Source organism: Lupinus angustifolius, chromosome LG16 (assembly GCF_001865875.1).
Source record: "Lupinus angustifolius cultivar Tanjil chromosome LG16, LupAngTanjil_v1.0, whole genome shotgun sequence".
Taxonomy (NCBI): domain Eukaryota; kingdom Viridiplantae; phylum Streptophyta; class Magnoliopsida; order Fabales; family Fabaceae; genus Lupinus; species Lupinus angustifolius.
The window spans coordinates 18,014,241-18,037,482 of NC_032024.1; the positions used below are offsets into that span (position 1 = coordinate 18,014,241).

Consider the following 23,242-nt stretch of genomic DNA (forward strand, 5'->3'; position numbering starts at 1 on the left):
AACCTTTTATAAGGATTTAAAACCATGCACTTAGTTTTACAATTTTACCATGTGACTTCACTCACTTATTGTTGATTTTAGTTAATCAAAACATACCCATCTCATATGTATTAGTAAGAGAGAAAAACATATCCTCTTAAATTATCTTCTCCCATGAATAAAAGTATGACATATGTCATATTTAATCATTTTTTATAAAAAAAATTTAAAAAATAGGATACATGTTATAATTTTAATAATGAGAGAAAACAACTTATCATTTGATATGAGTTTTATTCTCTATTACTAAATATAAGTGTAATATTTCAAATTGTAAGGTGAAGTGATACAAAATTCATCAGAAAATAATAAATAATAATCGGACCCAAATTATTTAAACCTAAACTCGGCCCAACCAGGAACCCTAATAATTATTGGATAATTAAACCATTCCACCAACTTTTTAATTTTTCATCTTTCAAAATTAGACCCTCGCGGTTTATATTCGAAAATTCTCAAACACAAAACCGCCACGAATCTTATTCACTATGCCACGTTGGCAATCCGCGCCTTATGATATTCACCAATCACAGATAACTCTAAAACCTTATATAAACCATTCCAACTTGTACTTCTTCATCAAAACACTCTTCTCTCTCTCTTTCTCTGTAACCAAATCACAATTTCTAGGGTTTTGAAATTTCTCAATCAATCAAGAAAATGAGTTCAAAAGAAGGATCAACAAAAGGAGGAAGAGGAAAACCAAAGGCATCAAAATCAGTTTCTCGATCTCAAAAAGCTGGTCTTCAATTTCCCGTTGGAAGAATCGCTAGATTTCTCAAAGCTGGAAAATACGCTGAACGTGTTGGTGCTGGTGCTCCCGTTTACCTCTCCGCAGTTCTCGAATATCTCGCCGCCGAGGTTCGCATTTTCTTCTCTTTTCAATTTCTAATTTCACAATTTTTTTCGTGGATTTAGGTTTTTGACGATGTAGAATTCGATTTTTGTAGGTTTTAGAATTGGCTGGTAATGCTGCTAGGGATAATAAGAAGAATAGAATCGTTCCTCGTCATATTCAACTTGCGGTTAGAAACGATGAAGAACTGAGCAAGCTTTTAGGATCAGTGACTATTGCTAATGGTGGTGTGTTACCGAATATTCATCAAACTTTGCTTCCGAAGAAAACTGGAAAGGGAAAGGGTGAAATTGGATCTGCTTCTCAAGAGTTCTAGAAGGTTCTAGAATGGATTTTGATTCGGTTGTAATATACAAGTTTTGGATTGTATTGTGATATCTGTTTTTATGAAACTTTGAATGCAAGGAATTGGTAATTTATAATCTGAATTATTTGTGTCATGAATCATATATATTGGTATATGTTTTTTTTATATAAGCAATAGTAGATGTATAATTTAATTCATTATTAAACAACATATTATTTTGATGAAAAACCTATATACTCATTTAATTCCAAAACTACTTTGATGTGTAAGGTAACGTATTTTCAAAATTCAAATAAAAGTTGAAAACAATTTAAATAAACATTCTTTGCACTTAGATGTTAAAAACTAAATGAAAAAGGAATGTAGAAAATAAAAGCAAAATATAATTCGAAGTGTTTTACATATCTATCTTCATATTGGGAGGCATCGTCCTTTCATAAAATTCTTATACCTACTACTAAGTTTTTAATATTTTATAAAAATCGATTTTTTTTTGGTTATTTATAGAAAATCCAGTTTATTCAATAAGAATTTGTGGTAATGAGTTTTTTATTATGTGCTTTTGTTGTGAGCATATTTAGGAATCTAAAGGTATAATGTTGAGTTTAATATTTATGTGAATATAGTTGAAACACTTTTGTATTGAAAATGAATGATAATATAAGACAATGTTTTTTCTCATTCTTATTAGAAAAATTGGCGTTGTTATTATTTCAGAAGGTATACAACATTAATGTCAAAAATATAGAAACTTGTTTATTTAAGAGTAAATTATACTGACTCTCCTGAGTTTTAGTGAAATTATACAAAATTACACTGATCAAATAAGTGTATAAGAAATAAATGTAATATTTTAAACAAAAAATGTGATAAACGCAATTAAGTTAAACAAAATATGATATATTATTAAGACAAGTCCAAATAATATATGAGTCAATATTTCTTTATTATTTTTGGTTCGTTATGATACATTATAAGAGCGATTTAAACTATACTTTTTTAGAATTGTTAATGCATTTTGTAACAAAAAATAATAACGATACATTGATTTGTTGATTTGTATATCATAACTTACTTATACATTATAAAAGCGAAAAGTGAGGACTAGAAATGAGTCATTACCAAATTGATCAATTGGACTAGGTGTAGAAAAGTGAGGGGTGGTTTGTGTAATTTCACTAAAACTCAGGGAGTGTCAGTGTAATTTACTCTTTATTTAATTTAATCTATGACAATTATTTTAAAAGTTATACAACATTAATGCCAAAAAAATATAGAAATTGGACAATATATTTTATTTAATCTGTAGCAAATAAAAGTTCTTGGAAATATCAACAATAAAAGTAAAAAGTAATTCTTTCTTTGGGGGATAATTTATAAGTAAATTATTTTTCCTCTCTTTTTCTAAACATAATGTGATATTTTGTTTATGTGGTGAAGAGCGCATGTCATGCAAAATGCCCAACAATGGCTTTATTGAGAGATAATTCCACTTAACCCATCATAAGAATTTTCATGAAATGAGTAGTTTGGGGTTGATCCACTATGTGGGTATGTCTCTAACATCACTTTCATATCCCCAACAACAGAAACATGTTCCTTATGAATTAAGGGTCAGAATCCGATGTTGTTCTAAGGTTGAGGTAAGTAAGAAACAAGTACTAGAACAAGTGGATAAGGAACTAACAAAAGGGGATGATAGAGCAGCTCTTGCACTTGTCAAGGATTTTCAAGGTAAACCTGGTGGCCTTAAATGTTTTGGTGCAGCCACGCAGGTTAGTTTTGTTACTTGTTAATGTTCACTAATTTGGTTGAAAGAAGACTAGAATTCTAATGAGTAAATCATTTGTTTGATTTGAAATTTCTCATCATGTAAAAGCAAATTTAGTCCCTCACTTTCACAACCCTTAGTCAATTTAGTTCCTAAGATTTTAAAAGATCAACTTTGTTTGTGAAATTTAGTCCAATTGATCAATTTGGTCCCTGCAAAGTTGTTTTTCTGTTTGTTTTTGGTAGTCCTTTTTGAAAAATCAACAATCTCATTTTTATAGGGACTTGTGTGCTAAACTAGCACTTAAGTCTTAACCTATCAAGTGAGACATTTGTCAGAGACTAAATTGATTGATAATTGTCAAACTCACATACTAAACCTTTTCCTCTTCATGATCTCTGAGACCAAATTGGATAATGATGTCAATTTTAGAGACCAATTGATGTTTCACTTAATCTATAACCATGCAGTGTTTCACTTAATTTTATTTTGAGAGCCTCGTGTACTGAGCTGCCTTTAATTTTTAAATTATGCAGTGTTTATTCATTTTTCGAATTGTGCACCATTTATTGTGTGAAATGTGAATGCTTGTGTAGGTGCCTCAAAGGCTTTACACTTTGGATGAATTGAAGCTAAATGGAATAGAAGCTTTATCTCTTCTGTCTCCACTGGACACAACTCTTGGTTCAATAGAGAGAAACCTTCAGATTGCCACTATTGTAGGAGGGCTTACTGCATGGTACACCTTTGGAATTTCTACGCAGCAAATCTTTTATATATCGGTTGGACTGCTATTTCTATGGACACTAGATGCGGTAATGTACTTGGCCGAGCTTATTCTCTTATGCTTTCTGTGTAATTCTGGTTTGTTGGGCGTGTTAAGAGTTCATTAGCCTTATTTGAAATGCCATTTTCAACATGAATGAAAGGTTTAACTGCAGAATCCTAATATATTACCCTCTCTATCATTCATGTTTGTTAACTCACATGTTTCTCAGATTGTATTGACCATTGCTCATCATATTGATTGTATGCAGGTTGCTTTTAGTGGAGGTATTGGTAATTTGGTTCTTGATACAATTGGTCACAGTTTCAGTCCAAAATACCACCAAAGGGTTATTCAAGTCAGACTCGTGATATTCGCTTATTTCTGCACTTAAACAATTTTATTGTGCATCTTAAAGACCATGAAGTGACCATAACAATTTAAATTATGCAGCATGAAGCTGGTCATTTTTTAGTTGCTTATCTGCTAGGAATTCTTCCTAAAAGCTATACTATTTCTAGTTTGGATGCCCTCAAGAAGGAGGGATCTCTCAATGTTCAAGCAGGCACTGCATTTGTTGATTTTGAGTTTCTAGAAGAAGTAAGTCGATGTGCTTTTTCACTTCATAAATTCCAATGTACTCGGCTTAGTTTTAGACTTTTACGGTATGCGTGTGTGTTTAGAGAGTAACAGCCAGACATCTGTGTTAAGACTCGTTGCACGATTGTTTCGGTTGAGTGATTCTATCTGGCATTAAACAGTTTGTTTATAGCATCCTGTGAACTAATTGACAAATATATTCGTTGATCGTTAGAACCTTCTATGTCATGCAGGTTAATGCAGGAAAAGTATCAGCTACGGTACGTTTCTGTCTTAAACCGACTTCTAATTTTCAGTTTATAAATTTGCGTTAAATGATTCTCTTCAGATTACGATGTTTAATCATCTAACAAAACATGTTTTATTTTATCAGACACTAAACAGATTTTCATGTATAGCATTGGCTGGTGTGTCAACTGAGTACCTTATATATGGATTTGCTGAAGGAGGATTGAATGACATAAGACAGGTTTATGTACTTTCTAACATACTTAGTCATGACAGAGGGAAAGCTAACAATACATTTACACTACTAATCGCGATTTTCGTAATTTCGTGTAGTTGGATTTATTGCTTAAAGGCCTTGGCTTCACACAGAAGAAGGCAGATTCTCAAGTTAGATGGTCCGTGCTAAACACAATCTTACTCTTGCGTCGACATGAAGCAGCTCGAGCTAAGCTTGCCGAGGCCATCTCCATGGGAAATTCTGTAGGATCCTGCATTGAGATTATAGAGAATTCTATCGACGTTTCAGATCTGTAATTGGAATTGGATATCCCTTGATGATTCCTTTAACCGTTAATGCCGTGTTCCATGATATTGTTAAGATTTCCAGAAACTTTTCTTTCATGTTACTATGTTCCAGGAGGGAAATGTAAATATCCTTTGTTACAGTCGAAAATCAGTAAATTAATGCAGTTTCTTGATTGTATTAATTGTTTGTGTAGATATAATAATTTCTACAGAAGATGACCAACTGTTTTGATATTGGAGATAAAGAACTCAAAAAGGCAATTATGGTATGATTTCTAGAGCATGAACTATCAGACACACCAATATGAAATATTGTCCCACTTGAGAATTCGGCTCGATTGTGAATTGTTTAACTTAAAACTCGACTCATGTTTTAAACCATCTTTTTTAGCTTATACTAGAACCAATTCAAGGTCACAAATATTTTAGTTAGCTCATGAATCAGACTTATAACATTAACCTGTAAACTTAGTTCATTAATGTGTACCATAACATAATTTAACTAACCAGTTTTCTTATAATTCTTTATTTTTCTTACATCATTCACAACCATGCAACTCTATCATTGTCTTAAATAGATTTCACAACCTATTTTATAATTATTCATATTTCAGAGCACAAATTAAACAAGTGAAAAAGGTTGTAATGTTGTATGTTAATGAGAAAATTCACCAGAAGAAGCATGAATGAGAATGTTAGAGCATCCACAACAGTACAACTTTATCGTTGTTCTTAGATGGGTCTCACAACTTATATATAACTGTTCATATTTCTCGGTAAATTAAGCAACCCTCCGACCCCACAATCTATCGCACATTTATATCTTACATAAAAATATAAAATTTAATGATTAGAGGGTGAGTGAGGGAAATGGGAAGGAAGTGGCTTGATATCCTTACTTCTCATGAAACTCAAAAATTGATCAGGTAGTTCTTCCAAAAGAGCTTGTACAACTGAGATTTGTCCACCTGTGTGAATGAAAATTTCATGAACAAGAGATAGGTTAAGCCAGATTTTGTCTTAAACATGCCCAACCTATATAACATGTAGGAGTCTGGGTCTGACATGTTAGCTTGTTCAAATCATAGGTCTGACCTGACTTGTTAGCCTGTTTAAAAGTCTATTTAACTATCATGTCTACATTTAAATAAGTTAATATTTCTACTTTTAATTAGGCTCTTCTAGCCCTAACAATTAAATTATATTTTTATATTAATATTACATATGTATAATAATATTACTTATATTAAAATTGTATAATATGAACATACTACATAATATAACTAAATAGGCCGACCTGTTAAGTTTAATTGGCCTTTTGGATGGCCTACAACCTGTTAAATTAAATAGGCTTTTGAAAAAGCCTGAGTCTGGCCTGTTTACGAAAAAGTCTGGCCTTGCCTAGCCTGTTATAGGTCAGGTAATAGGCCTCTGGTAGGCGGCATAACCTGTTTCCACCTTAATCTCCGATACAGGAGATACAATTTATTGTCTTTGCTTTTGCATTTAAGGACAAAAGTGTAATCACATTACATTTAAAGGATAAAAATGTCACATCATACTATTTTTTTTTTCTTTTGCTTTTCATGTATTTCCCAGGATCCCGACCCACAAAAAAACATATGAAATAGAAGACATTCTTGTCTTTACATCAAAAGTTGTGAGACAATATAGTATGACACCATACATAAGCAATGTATAGATATTAAACTCTTGTAACACTAATAACACTCAAAATATGATTTTTTTTATTTTTAAAACTAAACTTGAGAAGCAAGTGATACTTACTTTGAACTTCTCTCATAGGGACAAACTGCACTATATCTCTTGTAGCTATACGACCATTAGAACTCTCTAATCTATGCCCATTATCAGCATCCAATATCTGTAAACCAATATGAACATGTCATTCTTTTTATCTCTATGTATTGGTTACTATATCCCATGATTATTATGAAAACAAAACATTGCCATGCAACTAAATGATTCAATGTAGTGTAAGGAAAACGAGAGTATATATGCTGTCTCACGCTTTGTGCCACTTCTGACTAATCACATGCCCATGGGACATGGAGTGGTACAAAGTGTGAGACAGCAGATGTGTATCCAATGAAAACTTGGACAAGGATAAGAAGGTAAACCTCCATGCTCTTGAAATCAGCATTTCCAACTCCAACTATAAGAATAGATAGGGGAAGGTCAGAAGATTTCACTAGGGCATCTATTGTTTCTTGAATATCTGTCACTACTCCATCCTATAAAAAAGATAAAGACATTTGATTGTTCAGCTCAAATATGTGGTCTCATCAAAAGTAAAGAATCAATTCGGGTTGGTACAACGATAAGGTTTTGCTTAGTGACCACGAGGTCACAAGTTCAAATCTTAAAAACAATCTCTTTACTTGCGGGGATAAGGTTCCGTATATCTATCATCCCAAACCCTATTAAGTAAGAGTCTCGTGTAATGGATTGCCATTTTAGAGGTGAGTTTGGTGCAACGATAAGATTGTTGCTTAGTGAGCATGAAGTCACAAGTTTAAATCCTGGAAACAACCTTTCCACTTGTGGGGATAAGGCTGCATACATCTACTACTCCATCATATAAAAAAGATAAAGACACGTGATTGTTCAGCTCAAAGTAAGGAATCAATTATGTGTATAAGTTAGCACAATGTTAAGGTTGTTGCTTAGTAACCATGAGTTAACGGGTTAAAATTCTGGAAACAGTTTCTCCTCACCGTTATGATAAGCAATACATGGTACTTGGTGCAGTTAGATGATGAGAGTGACTGAGAAGCCATTTGTGCAGCCATGTTGATAATAGGGCCAAATAAAGTGGGTCCTGCTAGAGTGACATTGTGTAAAGCACTAGTATAAGCATTCATTATGCCTTCAATTCCTACAACCTGAAACAAAGAAGGTGAATATATATATTGGATGCAAAGTAAATGTTGGTGCAGCGGAAGTGATTATTGTGTAGCGTTGGTTACAAGTAATCAAATAATGTGCATAGAATAAATAGAAGAAATAAGAGAATTTGTTAACGGGGTTCGACAAATTGTGAGCGGCCAACATGATATTATTAGAGAATAAATATTACAAACCCTAGCACACCCATGGGTCCACCTGCTCATGGGGTGTTTCTATTTGATGATTATATCTGGTGCACATTACAACCTGAGTTCAATATATAACATTGATATTCTACTCTATTCTGATAGTAGACAATGTGAGACTAATACAATAACATATTTCAAGCATTTCCAACATTAAAATACAAGTCCTATATCATGTAGGTGAAGTTTGTTGCTCCACTATAGAATTATATTTCAGTTTTGTTTCTAAATTCAAGGGCTGATGGCAAAATTGCAAATAAGAATTGTACTGTTTTGTTTATGTTTTCATAGAACTAGTGCTTCATAGAAATGATATTATCAATAGAGTGAAAAAATGACAATTAAGAATACTATTCTACCTTTTCAAGAAGAGAAATACCCTTTTTACAATATTTCAGAACAACATTGGAACATTTGGTTTTTATATTAGAGTGGATGAATATCAAAGCATAAAATAGAGAAATATTTTTTTTTGTATAATGGTATTCTTCATTATGGTATAACACTAAGAGTATCTCTTATTGTGGCACCTTTAGTCTAGTACGATATTCGGAATTCAGTGGAGTCTTAGAGCAACCACAATAGTTGTTCTGAAGGTTATTTTTAATAGAATAAGAATATTCTTACTCTATTTTCCACTGTGTCATTCTTATTTCTTAACTTTTGTTCTTAAATAAGAACAATTCTTGGTTGTCCTTAACCAAAGGAAAGTGAGGAGAGAGAGGATAGATGTTATGGAAAAAGGTAGATGGTGTAAGACCCAAACAAGAATAAGAATGACGTTCGTCATTGTGAGAAAAAAATAGACATTCTTATTTAATGGAGAGTTATAATAAATTATAAAATAATATGAGACCTAAATAAGAATGAAAATGTTGTTCTCCATTGGAGATGCTCTTACTCCACTAGACCATCATCTAAGTTGGGTAAAAGGGGAGGAATGAAAGAGAAAGAAAAATAGTTTTTTCCATTGTTTGGTTGCATTAAAAAGAATGAAGGAAATAGAAAATTTGTGGGGCCCATGTATTATGTTTTCTCTCCATTATTAAGAGAAAAACATGTAGAAAAAATTGTACCAGATCGATTGTCCCAAAGTATGTCTTAAACCATGTTCCAAACCAATGACGATGAAATAAAAACAGAAAAAAAATAAAAAATATTTAATTTTTTAATTCACATTGTATGTTTTTTATTAGTTTAAAACATGATTTTGGACATATCATTATTAATAATAATTATATTATTTTTTCTTCATTTTCTTTCCATTTTTTATCATACCAAACAACTAAAAAATCATCACATTTTCTATCCATTTTCTTTTCTCAAGTTTTCCTTCCTCAACTTTTCTTTTCTCGATTTTTCTTCTCTAAACCAAACAATGTAAGAGTCTCATGTAGTGTGAATAAGGAAAGGGCCATTGTACCCAAAAAAAACAAGAGCCTCTCACCTCAGAGCCACTTTGACTTCCATTGAGATTAAAACAATGGGAAATGGTGCCACTATATGTCTTTCCTCCAAAGCCCCAAGCAGGAAAATGCTTATCAGAGTCATAGAACTGAATAACTTCCCCAACCTCCATTATAGCCTACAAATTATTACCATTTTTATTACACAACAAAATACAATAGATCAGAATATAATGTTACCCTATTATTGAATTTAGTCTATAATCACTTGATATGTAATTCTCTTTTGATATGAGTACAGTAAACCATAAATTATCTTGTCAAATACCGATACCTAGGGGTATACTTAATTGATATGTTCGGTATGTTATTTATACTTATATTATTACCATTAACTGTTAATTATAAGTAGGGTTTCTATAGCTCCCCGAAGTCCGTTTCTACTGTTGCTTCTTTTAAGTTTAAATCAACTTTTGTTTTACCATAGGAGAACCACTCTGGATATAAAAAAAACCTCGTTTGTTGTACTTGTAAGCGAGTGCACATCATCAATTATATGCAAGAACTAATTCACAGTCCTCTACCAAAATGAGAGAATCGTGTTTCAGATAAACTCTGGAATTTATATAGATACCAGACAAAATACAAGATTGGTTTTGAATTGTGCTTTTCATTGACAAGAAGTATCAAGCTTACCCTTTGGTATGAATTTAACCTGCCAGATACATCAATGTAGTGCAAAGAATCTGGTTGATAAGGATTTCCATTTGAAGCTAGACAAATTTTGAAGCATTAAGCAAAGCTACAAACATGAAATTAGTAATAAACTTCATTTAATACAAGAGTAAATACTCATTTTAGTCCCTCATATTTTTTTACTTTACCAGTTTAGCGGTTTAGCCCTTATAAAAAAGGACCTAAAATGGTCTCTAAAAATTTCAAATGTGGGTCAAATTAATCATTTTTGGAGTCAAATTAGTCGCTACCAAATGTTATAAAATATGCTAAAAAAGACTAATTTGACTCACATTTGAAATTTTAGGGACCATTTTAGGTCTTTTCTATTTTGAAGGACTAAACTGGTAAAGTCGAAAAAATATGAGGGACTAAAATGAATATTTACTCTTAATAGAATTACTGTTACTTACCTGTGAAATCTACAGCAACCATAAAGTTCAGTTCAAATCCACTAGATATGTAGTCAATAAAACTGAACTGTTCAATTTCACAATATTGATCCACAAATAATTTACCCTTTAGAACCTATAGTGAAAAGATTTTTCAGCATTATGAGTTTATGTAAGAAGAATAGAGCCATAATGTAATTATATTGCATGGATCAATAAAAACCTTTTCTTTACTGTGATTGGAGGATGGTATCACAAAATTTGCACCTATTTTCTCTTTGTTAAGCTTTTCAAGATCCACTATTGATTTCTGCATTTTACTAATCACATAAAAATTATATCAATGTGATTTTTGCATCTATGAACTAGAAAATGAAACCCAAGAAATTGTAGGAAAACTAGCAAAAAATAAAAGTTAGCAAAATTACCCTACAAGTACATGATTTCCATTGCTATTGAAATCAAAACACTCAATAATCAATGGATTTTCCTGCATAGAAGTTCAAATTTGGAAAGTAGATAAGCATCATGGTACACAGGTAAATAAAAAATTATTCTAGCAATTTCATGATTTTGCATCAAATGTGCTAAAACCAGAAATTGGGGTGGAAACAAGTCGAGTCGAACTTGTCTCAATTCAGCTTGACTCGTTAAGTATTGGTTCTAGTCAAGTTTGGCTCAATTCAGCTCGACTCATTAAGAATTGGCTCGAGTCGGGTTTAATGGCAAGCTATTTTTTCACCTAAAGTTTAGCTCAATTAGAGTTCATGAACTTTCGAGCAGGTTAACGAACTCAAATTTATGTTGTTCATCAGCATAAATTTAAAGATCGACAAGGTGTTGGCAGATTATACATATACAAGTAGATAACTTGGGTCACTCGCATGTATATATGTATGTATATAATCGAGTCAGTTCATGAACCTAACGTTTCGAACTATACTTGGCCCTCGTTTATTTAACGAGCTCAATTTTTAGTTCAAGTTCAACTCGTTTGGTTCATGAATTAAAGTTACCGAGCTAAATAACGAGTCGAGTTTCGAACAAATATCGAGTTGGTTCAATTCATTGTTAGTCTTAAGAAGAGATAACAAGCTTACTTTACTTCCAAACTGCTTGGAGCTAAGGCAAAGTGGTTTCCATATTGGATTTAAATTGTTGTCAATAACTTCAGTCTTGCAAATAGGAACTGAACCTCCACTCTCAACAATTCTTGATATTCTGATAAAAGGATCCTATAAAAGCAAAAAAAAAAATTATGTGGAATTTTAGGAATGGAAAATAAATATGCACTTAAATATAGAACATGTAATAACAGGATATTGAATATGTACAGTTTTAGAAAAAATGTCCTTGTTATCCAAGTTAGTGCAATGAAATATCATCTCAATAGCATTCCTTGAAGAAATTGTCTCCTCAGCATGAACATTAAGTGCCCCTAGATTTCTTGAGCTACTATACCCAATTTTGCTTTGGAGCCTTAAGGTTATTTTCTGGCTTTGTTTAGTCACAATCTGCCACACATAGAAGAGACACCAGTTTAAGAAAATGTCATAGAAATTATACAGGAAATAGTCTCTCCGCTCGCGAGGATAAGACTGAATACATATACCATTCCGATACCTCATTAAGTGAGAGTCTCGTATATTGGGCCGCTGTTTTTTCTTAGTATAATAAAAATTAGAATTAGCAAACAACATTGATTTAAATTGCAGACCGCATCACCTCACCTGATGCGGCCACAATATTGCTGTTGTGGTGAACACCATAAACGTATCACACTGCAATTGTGGTGTGACTCCGAATCACAAAGATGCAGCCCATTGGGCCGCAATGCAACTAAATCAGACCACATTCGATTCAAAAATATTTCTTTAATCACAAAATAATTCACACCACAATGGCCCAATCCGCATCGTAACGACCACAATAACAACAATCGCAATAACCAAATGTAATAAGTTTTTTTTTTCTTTTCAACAACAAGATCAGATATTGCAAAAATGAAATAAAATAGTGGACATATTAATATAAGTGCATGGAGATCACCTGTCTCCGACCGTGTTCCATTTCCTATCTCAAGCCAATCATACGTTGACACGTGAATAAAATAATATTTTTAAAAACAAAAAATTATAAAAAGTAGCACTTTAATTGGCTTGATACATGAAGTAAGACACAGTTTAGGATAGGTGATCTATGTCGAGTAAAAGTGACCTCTGATAAAATGCAATTGGCCATTCCAAGAAAATCTTGATCTTTCAGTTTTAGTGCCTACAAGAACAAATAAAGTATGTTCTTAGTTACTTATCAAATATAAACTTCATCATAAACACAGAATCTCATATCTAAAATTTTCATGTCTAGTTGCAATTTACTTATCACCACCTTAATCAGTTTGCACCTTTCCACTCTCATTGTCATGATAATATATATGCTTGATATCATATATAGTTAGTCCTAAGCCCGAATAAAAGTTAAAGATTATGTTAGACGGCCGACAACTAATATAAAAACTTTGTCAAATCTCTATGATATGGATCAACAATATGAAATCAGTTAATTATTTTCACTTGTAAAACTACCAAATAAATAAACTAATTATCCAATATAAGCAATTTAAAAGTATGACATGAAAGGCTTTAAGTTCTCATTCATCAACCTCAATACTTAATAAATATTGTGCAAGTTTATGATTAGTAATTTTTCAAAACCATTACATATATACATTAATGACTGTTTTTATTGCAAACTACAATTAAATAAGGATTTTTCTGTTTGATAAACGAGAATAATATATATCCTCGTACCAGAAAATAAGTTATATACTTCAGCAACTAAAATCATTATATGTGTAATATTTATCATTTTCTAAAAAAAACATTTTTAAAACTAAAAAAATTAGTACACATGTCATAATTTTAGTGACCGATGATTTACAAACCTTTGTGGGAATGCAATGATATTGTGTATCAACATCATACACATGAAATCTGAAACAAAAGCAAAATAATAGAGAGTTGTAATTAAATAAGTTCATTACAAAGAAGGTTCATTGCATAAATAGTGAAAATATTTTTTATTGAAATATACAAAGAACATAGATCAATGATAACTTACTCTAATTGTTGAACAATCTCAAACTGAAATGTTACATTAATTTTCTGTATCCACTGTGGATTCAAACAGTTTAGTATCACTTCAGTTCTACCTAACTCTTCAACTATTCCATCTTTTTTCTTTGCATACACAACAACCATTGGATCACTCTGAAATGAAATTTAAACAAAAGGGATTTAAGTTAAACCACAACAACAATAATCAAGTCTTTATCCCACCAGGTGAGGTCAATATTAAAAGAAGTGTAACATGACGACTTCCCAGAAAGTCAATCATCCTAATACTAGTCTTACCCAAACACGCTTAACTGCAGAGTTTCGGGATCCAATAAATTTAGAGAATAATGTATCTCCTCATATCAGGAGATAACTTATTTCCTCTAGCTAGTAAAAATGTGACATGTGTGCTATTTTGTTTATTTAAAAAAATATTTTTATAGAAAAATGATGAAACATGACATATGTCATAATTTCAGTGACAGGAGGAGATAATTTATCTCCTTATATCAGGAGATACTTCATTCCCATAAATTTATCCTACTAAGTGAGGTTGGCTTTAAAAATGTGTAACATGAAGACTTTTCAGGAGGTCAACCATCCTAATACTACTTTCGCCCAAACATGTTTGACCGGAGAGTTTTGATGGGATCCAGTAAATTTATGCTACCAGGTGAGGTTGGCTTTAAAAAAGGTGTAACATGAGGACTTTCCCAAGAGGTCAACTAGCCTAATACTGCTCTCACCGAAACACACTTAATTACAAAGTTTTGATGCGATCTGATACATTAGTGTTGGTATGATACACACAATTTAAGTAAAACTATGCTAATTAAAAGCTGATGCCACCAATTTGTGGGGGCACTTTGACATTAAAATTATGTTTATAAGATCATCAGCAACAACAAAAAAAATAAAAGTTTACAAGAACACAATGTTAAAAAATTCAATCAATTAGTAATACACAACAAAGTATAACAACCCAATTGCTTGATTAAATACAACAATATATGTACATTTGAATTTGTGGTTTTCAAGTATAACAATATTACAAGTTGATTTGACTATCTTCTCTAGATAAACAATTCAGCATGTAAATTTGACATGATGTGGAAGTAAACATATCACAAACATTCTCTTCACTTATAAGATAACGCCATATACATCTACTCTTCTCAGACCTCACTAAGTAGGAGACTCGTGTACGAGACTCTTTGAAGCAAACATTTTTTTAGAGGATGAGCTTGTCATAATGGTAAGGTTGTTATTTAGTGATTATGAGATCACGGATTCAAATCCTAAAAACAATATCTCTTCTTGCAAAGATAAAACTATATACATCTATCATTCCCAAACTCCATTACTTTGAGTATCGGGTTACCCTTTTGTCGACACAAGATATGGATATCTATTAAGACAAATATAAAGGATACACATAAATAAACACAATATATATACCTTTGATGCAATGTCCCGATCAAGTAAATTAGATGCTGACAGAGATAACTGCAGCACAAGAGTAAAAGACCATAAATATTTGTCCACCAAGTTTAATTTTCAACCATGCTTTTAAATTATAGACCGCATTATGATAATGCGGCCGTAGTTATAATTATGCTGACCACCACAATCGCATCACACTCCAATTGTTATACGACTTTAAAATAATTTTTTAAATAAATAGCATCTTCGTGAAAGTTTATTGATGAGATTATAGTTAAGGTTTTGACTATTTTATAAATCTGAATATTGACATGTATCAATTATACACACACATTTAATGTTTTGATAGATTACATCCATTTAATTTATTTGCCCCATTGTAAAAAAAGTATGTCTATTAACAAATGTAGTTGGTTAAAAAAACATGATATTTATTGTATTTTTTTCAATTACATCATATCTCTATGTAACCATTAAACATAGAAATTAATAATTAAAACACAATAATACAGATAAATAGGGGGGAAATCCTCTTGAACAAATAAATAACTAACAAAGTGTTAGTTTAATGGTGCAAGACTTTCTTGGATCACCAAAGTCGATGTTCAATTCTTGTGAGTAACACTTGTTGGGAAGGGCAGCTACAAACCGATTAGTTATTTACCAAAAAAGCTAGGGGATATCCTTAATAGTACAATAAAATAGAAAATGTTGAGTGATAATTTTCTTTAGTATTACCAAGGGTCTTCCTCAACCTTTTGGAGTAAAGACTAACCCTTCTCGAAGTGTATAATTACCCTCGACCTTTTGATATTTAGTGAAATCTTACGGTACTAGAATACCACTTTGTTAATATCTCATGACTAAATTCAAACAAAACAACATTATTTAGTGCTATAATAATATAACAATAATAATAATAGTAAGTGATTTTGAAAGGGGATAAGTTATAAGTTTGACATTTTATATAGTTTAAACTAAAAATTGAAAAAAAAAAACTAACAAAATTGAAACCTCTAAATCGACCAAAAAGTATATATTTAATTTCAAACTTATTAGGAGAACAACTACATACTCGAAAAAACAATTGAAAATAAATATAATACTAAAGAACCTGAAGTTGTGTAAACATTTGTTGAAACCCTTGTGCCGTATAAAAATGGCGAACGGCATCGTTATGACCATCACCACCATTATCATCACCATTATCGATCATTCGTATTCCAACACCTTCTTTCCCTCCTCTCAAATCTGAAAAACACCCTCCCATTTTTTCCCACTTCAAAATTCCAATTAATACAACAACAATCAAATTTCTTAATTTCTTAGTGAAATAATGTAATAGTGAGTTATCAAATTGGTATAGTGTTCCTCTGATTTTATATCTTTGCAAAACGCGTTACTTCTTACTATTTTTTCCTCCTTAGAATGCTCCAAACTATTATAATTTATTGAACGAAGAAACTTGGAAGGTATGGATAATAAATTCTTATTGATTATATTCTATTTATAGATAAGAAAGAACGTTACAATGTTAAAAAATATTACTATATTTTGGTATTTATTTATTAATATAATTGATGTAGTTTGAATTCTGATCTTAATATCCTTCCCAAAAGCCCAAAACTCTCAAATTCATAATATTTTATCAATATAATTAGTCTCATTAAACTCTGACCGATACCAAGAATATATTAGTCTATTGATATAAGACAATGCTGGATGACCTCCTAGATGATCAATCTGTTACAAGTTTTTAATTTCTGATAGCGACATTTATTGGGAGGGACGGTCATACACCCTGAAAAAGATTAGTTACTCATAGAATGAGGATATAACGATTATTGATAGTACAAAAAAACTCGAAATGATTAATTGCTCATGTAGGGTATTTGTTCAATGAGACATTAATGGAACCAATGAATCAATGGTTGGACTGATTGACTAGACCAACATTAACAATTCTAAAAATTTTATAATATCAACCAATATTATATAACAACATATGTTTAATATTTTAACTACAACAAAAACACCTAAATAAGTTTAAATTTTTATTAAACAATTAAATTTTTGATAGAACATAAACTAACAAATAACAAACATAACTACGAATAAGTCGAAATTACTTAATTTTTTAAATATATTTTTTATTAACCTGGTCAATCCAACCATCCAATGTCATTTTTAAACTAAAATCAACCTAGTCATCCTAATTTAATGCAAAATAATTAAATAAGAAACTTAAATATTCAGTTTATGGTTAAACTGATCGGACCAACCGGTCATAAGTTATGTTGACCCTACTAGGAATTGCAATGAAGGAGTTATTTTAAAGTTTGACACGTTCTAAGATAGATTGGTTATTCCAAATTCATTGCATGTACAACATCTCCACCAAACGTTGGCAATTTTTGTTTGTTTCTTGGGATTATAAATCACTAGGAAATTACCTTCGAACTTGAGAACATTAATTTTTGTTGCCATCTTCTACTTGTCAATGTTGAACCATAAAATTAATATATATATAAATATATTGGCACTATAAGAAATTTTTACATTGTTATTATATCATTTATACTTTATTATCAATAACTTTTAAATAAACATAACATATTTAAATCATATTTGAGAGACCCACAATGAGGGGTTTAAAAATAAATTGGGAGTTTCATGCGAAGTTCAAAAGATGACTAATTTTTTGCAACGACCACTTTTATTTGTTTCAAGGTCAAGTCATTAATTATACATATATAATGGTGGTCTTGTGATTATGATACATATCCTTATCAATCATTATGATTTAAAGTTCTGATGATGAGAAATAATTATGTGGAAACGAATTTATGTGGAGACAATTTATAAATTTATAAATTGAGTTTAAAATCTATGCATTGATAATGTAAAGTTTTTTACACTGTTAGCATATCATCCACTATTGATTTGTAATACTTTTATTTGAAAGTCAATACTAACTAACATATAAATGGTGAGGATTTGCTGACAGGGTAAAAATTATTATAAATTTTGTATGATACATTAAAAATTTAAATTTAATTTTAAATAATAACATTAAAAAAACATAAATATGATATGTTGAATATATCTCTATACAAGTTTTTCTCTCGGATAATTCTTCATTCACACGTGAAAGTTAACAATTTTTTTACGGATAGAGTTTGTGAATGTAACATATTGTCTAACAAATTTCCACAAAGTGGTGACAAAGATTATCTTATATAAATCTCCTTTTTCGAACTATTTATTTGACCTCATACATTTATAGAAGCAAAATATTGGGAAAATACAATATCAGAATATACAAATATTAGGCATATAATTATTCTATTATCCAAAATATATTTGAGAATATATGAAGTTGTTGATAGGTACAATTTGAATGATGGGTACACATCTTCTATTCCACATTATACACCATTCCATATACCATAACCTATAATTGGTTGAAAAATATATTTAACTTAAAATCTTAATAATTAAGTATTTTTTTGACTAATCACAATTCATATTATATAGAATGCCCCGACATAAAATGTGGTATCCAGAATGAAGTTGCAAGATCGAGCAAGGCCATCAAAACTTTGATAAAATAATTTCACTTGCACGTGACTGTATATCTGTTATCTCACACTTAGTGTCACTCCATGTGCTATGACCTTGTGATTTATCAGAAGATTACTTAAAAATTAAATTTTAACTTAAATATATTGCAAGATCAGATTGCAATTGAATGTGGCAAATTATTAAATCAGACTGAAATAGCCATAAAAAAGCGGCACATAGCACGAAGTCCATGTAGTCGGGGTTTGGGAGGGTAAATACACACAACATTATCGTCGCAAATGAATAAATTATTTTTCCACGATTTGACCTCCAAGTCGTAAGGCAGACAAACTCACCATTGCGCCGAAACTCACGACAATTTAAGGCTCATCCTATAAAGAAGCCATGCCCCTAACAAAATGGTGATCAAATAAGGTAGAAAAATGTAATACAATTATAATATCAGCATTGATTCCATACACAGAGTGATAACTTTACAACAAATTTCACAACATCCTTACACACAGAACCTTAACCTGTGAGGAAACATAGAACCTTAACAAGAACACTTCCTCATGAGACCTTCCTATACAATCAAGTCTGTAATTTTGATAGTTTAAAAAGATATCAAAGAAACACTCCAAATTACAGTAAATGCAGATTTCAAAGCATAGTTTTGAACAATGTTAATGCTTCCACTACCATCATCATGCTTTTATACGGATCACAAATGAACCTGCTCAATGATGTAGAAAAGGAAATTGATCTTAGGGAATCATATATTGGAAAACAAAGCTACCAAACAGAAAGAAAACAACATCAATAACAATTAATTAATTAACTGGGTAAGTGTTAATCGATTAACACTATAGTTAATCGATTAACTAGTTAGAAAATGATACATTTACACATTGAATTGTTTTACAACATGTGTTTATTAGCTTGTTAGAGAGTTAGTTAGGTTAGTTACATTGCTTGCTTTACAAGGCATTGTATATAAACAACACTCTCTTGTATCATTTCAATTCAATGAGAAATCATCATAATATTCATTCTATACTTTCGCAATATCACGAAAAAACGAGAAGTTTTCAAACACAAGTATATTATTAGATATAATAATAGTTTGCAACTTCATATCATACAGAAAGATGCTTAGAAATGCATATTGGACACAAACCAAAAGAATCAGAATAATGTGTGATAGATATAAACAAAAACAGCAAGGTCAAATAAACCTCAAATTTGATGTCTATACTTTGAGTTCAAACTTCAAACATCTTATTTGAATTGTCTTAAATCCATTAATATATAGCAAATAACAAATTAGAGTAATTTACTTGAATGACTTAACCAATTAAGCTACTCTCACAGTAAGAATGGCATGTGTCATTCTTAACTTGTTTTTCTTTTAAACTTGAATGAGACACACTATTTATAACACAAAAGATAATACAATCCCTTAACTTCAGGGAATAAAATCAGAAACATAAATAGAAGAAATGATTTGGTAATCATATATTTAATCCTAATAAGATATAGAGTCTTCAACTATCAAGTTTCTAATTATCTCAAACAAGTCTTAGTAGTTGGGGCGGGTACATGAACCGAATCACGTCATAATTCTGTATCATATATTATGTTCATTGACAAAGCATTAGTCTCTGAATCTTTCTTAATCATTTCACCTATGATTTTTTTGACTTCTATCTGCCTCTAAAAATTGGACTCACCTCCATCTGATCTATTCTCCTTGCTAAAACTTCTAACGATCTTTTGCACATATACCCAACTCACCTAAAGCACGACTTTACCATCTTTTCTACAGTAAAAGTTATCCCAAATTTCTCCCTAATACATTCGCTCCTAATTATATCTTGTCTAGTGTGTCCACTCGTCCAATGCATCATTCTTATCTGTGCTACATTGAGTTTATTCTGTAGTTGATATCTTACTGCTCAACACTCAGTCTCATATAACATTGCAGGTCTTATGGTTGTACGGTAAATATTTTCCTTAAGCTTTAGTGAAACCGTTTCTATCGCATATGATACCTTGAACTACTCCACCATTTCATCCATCCCGCTTGTATGATTTACCTCTACAGTTTGAACACACAAAAACACACAGACTATTGCACCCATCATTATTTTAATCAACATAACTACAACAGAAATCTACCAATGATACTTAAAATTTAATAATATCCTCACACTCTTAACACAAACTTATCATTAGAAGCCATTAAATAACCACTTGACCAGACCCCATTTTAACTTTTTCCAAATAGATCACATATTCTCATCACATTTCTAAGAATCAATTTAAGATAATAGTTACTTGACTTAGAACTTAGAAGCATACAATATTTCTAGAAAACATTCATAACGAGAGAGAGTCGAAGAGATACACACATGCTGGAAGGTTTGATATATCTGCAGAAACTGCACAAGGAATTCCCAAGTTTGACAGAGCTCCTCTAATGATCCCACATGGGAAATAAAGATGCATACTCATTGCTTCTGCTGCTATGTTTTCGGCTGAAGGCGAGGAATTATCTTCGGCCGAATTGACATTATCAGCAGAAGATGGATCAATTGACATGCGTGCAAGCCAGAGAAACTTATTATCTTGCAAAACAAAGGTTCCCTGCATCGAAAGCAAATACTATAAACCTCCCAAAGAATCCAAAAAAATCGATATATATACCATCATTTGAGTTGAGCTATGAACTCACCCTATGATTTGTCTTCAAATTGTCTATCTGCTTCTTAAAGAGCTCAGACCAAAAATCCTTGCATATGAACTTGATGGCGTCCAAATGGTCATTGAATCGAAGCCGATCCATGGTATACCTGAAATTTTAGTGTAAAAAGACATCCTACCATTTACGAGTTTAATATCTATACTCTAACATGTGATCTTTAACATTATCAATACATCATTAAACAACATTCATTTGTTAACCTTGATGCAAGCAATACAAATGAATTATGTAAAATTTGCCGACAGTGTAAAAAATGTATAGATATTAAATCTACATTTATTTTTCCCAACTCATGAGTGTCATGGTCATCAATTACATAGAGCTATAATTTCATACACATATACTTATTTTTTTTAACACTATCAGTTCATTATTCAACAACATTTATGTGTCGGATTTTATCGGATTTCAAAATGGAAGTAATACAAATGAATAATAGATAATGTACTGAGAATATACAAGTTTAATATCTATACATTGACGGCATAAGAATCCTTAACATTATCAATACATCGTTCAAAGTTAACCTTGACCCAACAATACAAATTGAATCATCGAAGATTAGGTGACAATGTAAAAAATGCATAGGTATTAATCTATACATTTATTTTCCCCAACTAGTGTGATGGTAATCAATTAGATAGAACCACAATTCTTCAATGATATAATTTTCTACACCGTCACTACATCATCCAGTAACATTCATGTATCGAATTCTATCGAGTTTTAAAGTCGAAAGTAATACAAATGAATAATAGATAATTTGCCGAGAATGACCTTTCAGAGAGTTGGTGGCCTACTTGGTATCCAATGGCTTCGATCCGTCGAGCAGCGAGATCAGGCTTATCGGCATAGAATCGATTACTATAACTATCTATCATCTCTCTCATTAAGCTATCTACGCAACTTTCTGATACTTCTCTAACCATTTTCTCTTTCTTCTCTTTTTCTTTCTTCTCTTTTTCTCTCTTCCTATATTCTATGGCCTACGGAAGGAAAATGTGTGGAAAATCATGATACTCATTATTACTCATCATCACCTGCAATAACTATGGGCCTTAATTTTCATTCCTAAGTGGGCTTACAATTCTTTTTTTCCCAATAACTAGGGATGACAATAAAAACTGAATCCGTGGGTACTCGTTCGAATCGAACTCGAATTTAATGGGGAAAACTTGATGCGATTGAGTTTGAATTTTATTCGGGTTTAAATTTCGGGTTCGGGTTTGGTGTAGCAAAGACCCTGATCTGAACCCGCCCTGAAGTAAGGCAATTCAATTTAAAACAAATTTCTATCATTTGCCAATTATTTTTAATTTCTAATTTCAATTTACATACTATTCGATCTTCAAACATAAAAGATATAAAATAATACAAGAGAAAATAGAAATATTAGAGAAAAATTACACGAAAAAAATATCATATTTTTCTTAATACTTTATTATTTTCGGATTTTTCGGGTTCGGGTTACCCGAAACCCGACGAGTTTGAGGATGATATTTTTATTTTCAACCCCGTTGAGTTTGGGTTCGGGTTTTAAATTTCGGGTTCAAGTTTGGGTATTTGCAAAACCGCCCCTAATCCACCTCGTTGTCATTCCTATCAATAACT

The 23,242-nt window shown here is 31.4% G+C and overlaps 4 protein-coding genes across 6 annotated transcripts; 2 read left to right on the top strand and 2 right to left on the bottom strand.

Annotated features, from left to right (window-relative positions):
* On the top strand, positions 615-1,342 carry LOC109328900 (histone H2AX-like). Of its 2 annotated transcripts, XR_002105487.1 has the most exons (3): positions 615-900; positions 990-1,261; positions 1,301-1,342. XR_002105487.1 is itself a non-coding variant. In XM_019562541.1 (2 exons), the coding sequence occupies exons 1-2, from the start codon at positions 700-702 to the stop codon at positions 1,209-1,211; spliced, it is 423 nt and encodes a 140-aa protein (XP_019418086.1). In that variant the 5' UTR covers positions 615-699; the 3' UTR covers positions 1,212-1,342. The 2 variants fall into 2 exon arrangements, 1 of the variants encoding a protein (XP_019418086.1); XM_019562541.1 differs by having other exon boundaries at positions 990-1,342.
* On the top strand, positions 2,635-5,324 carry LOC109330324. 2 transcript variants are annotated; one of them, XM_019564481.1, is made up of 8 exons: positions 2,635-2,977; positions 3,570-3,788; positions 4,011-4,097; positions 4,193-4,339; positions 4,573-4,599; positions 4,713-4,808; positions 4,901-5,121; positions 5,155-5,324. In XM_019564481.1, exons 1-7 carry the CDS (start codon positions 2,723-2,725, stop codon positions 5,099-5,101), a joined length of 1,032 nt encoding a protein of 343 aa, XP_019420026.1. In that variant the 5' UTR covers positions 2,635-2,722; the 3' UTR covers positions 5,102-5,121; positions 5,155-5,324. The 2 variants fall into 2 exon arrangements, with proteins under 2 accessions (XP_019420026.1, XP_019420025.1); XM_019564480.1 differs by having other exon boundaries at positions 4,901-5,324.
* LOC109330323 (protein BONZAI 3) lies at positions 5,773-16,653 on the bottom strand. Its single transcript, XM_019564479.1, has 16 exons — positions 16,415-16,653; positions 15,316-15,363; positions 13,862-14,010; positions 13,686-13,734; positions 12,959-13,015; positions 12,076-12,255; positions 11,842-11,976; positions 11,170-11,231; positions 10,965-11,061; positions 10,763-10,877; positions 10,311-10,387; positions 9,656-9,793; positions 7,831-7,998; positions 7,230-7,347; positions 6,881-6,973; positions 5,773-6,060 (listed from the first exon to the last, which is right to left on the bottom strand). Exons 1-16 carry the CDS (start codon positions 16,568-16,570, stop codon positions 5,936-5,938), a joined length of 1,767 nt encoding a protein of 588 aa, XP_019420024.1. The 5' UTR covers positions 16,571-16,653; the 3' UTR covers positions 5,773-5,935.
* On the bottom strand, positions 19,288-22,625 carry LOC109328968 (trafficking protein particle complex subunit 6B-like). Its single transcript, XM_019562621.1, has 4 exons — positions 22,409-22,625; positions 21,602-21,719; positions 21,279-21,513; positions 19,288-19,600 (listed from the first exon to the last, which is right to left on the bottom strand). The coding sequence occupies exons 1-4, from the start codon at positions 22,558-22,560 to the stop codon at positions 19,572-19,574; spliced, it is 534 nt and encodes a 177-aa protein (XP_019418166.1). The 5' UTR covers positions 22,561-22,625; the 3' UTR covers positions 19,288-19,571.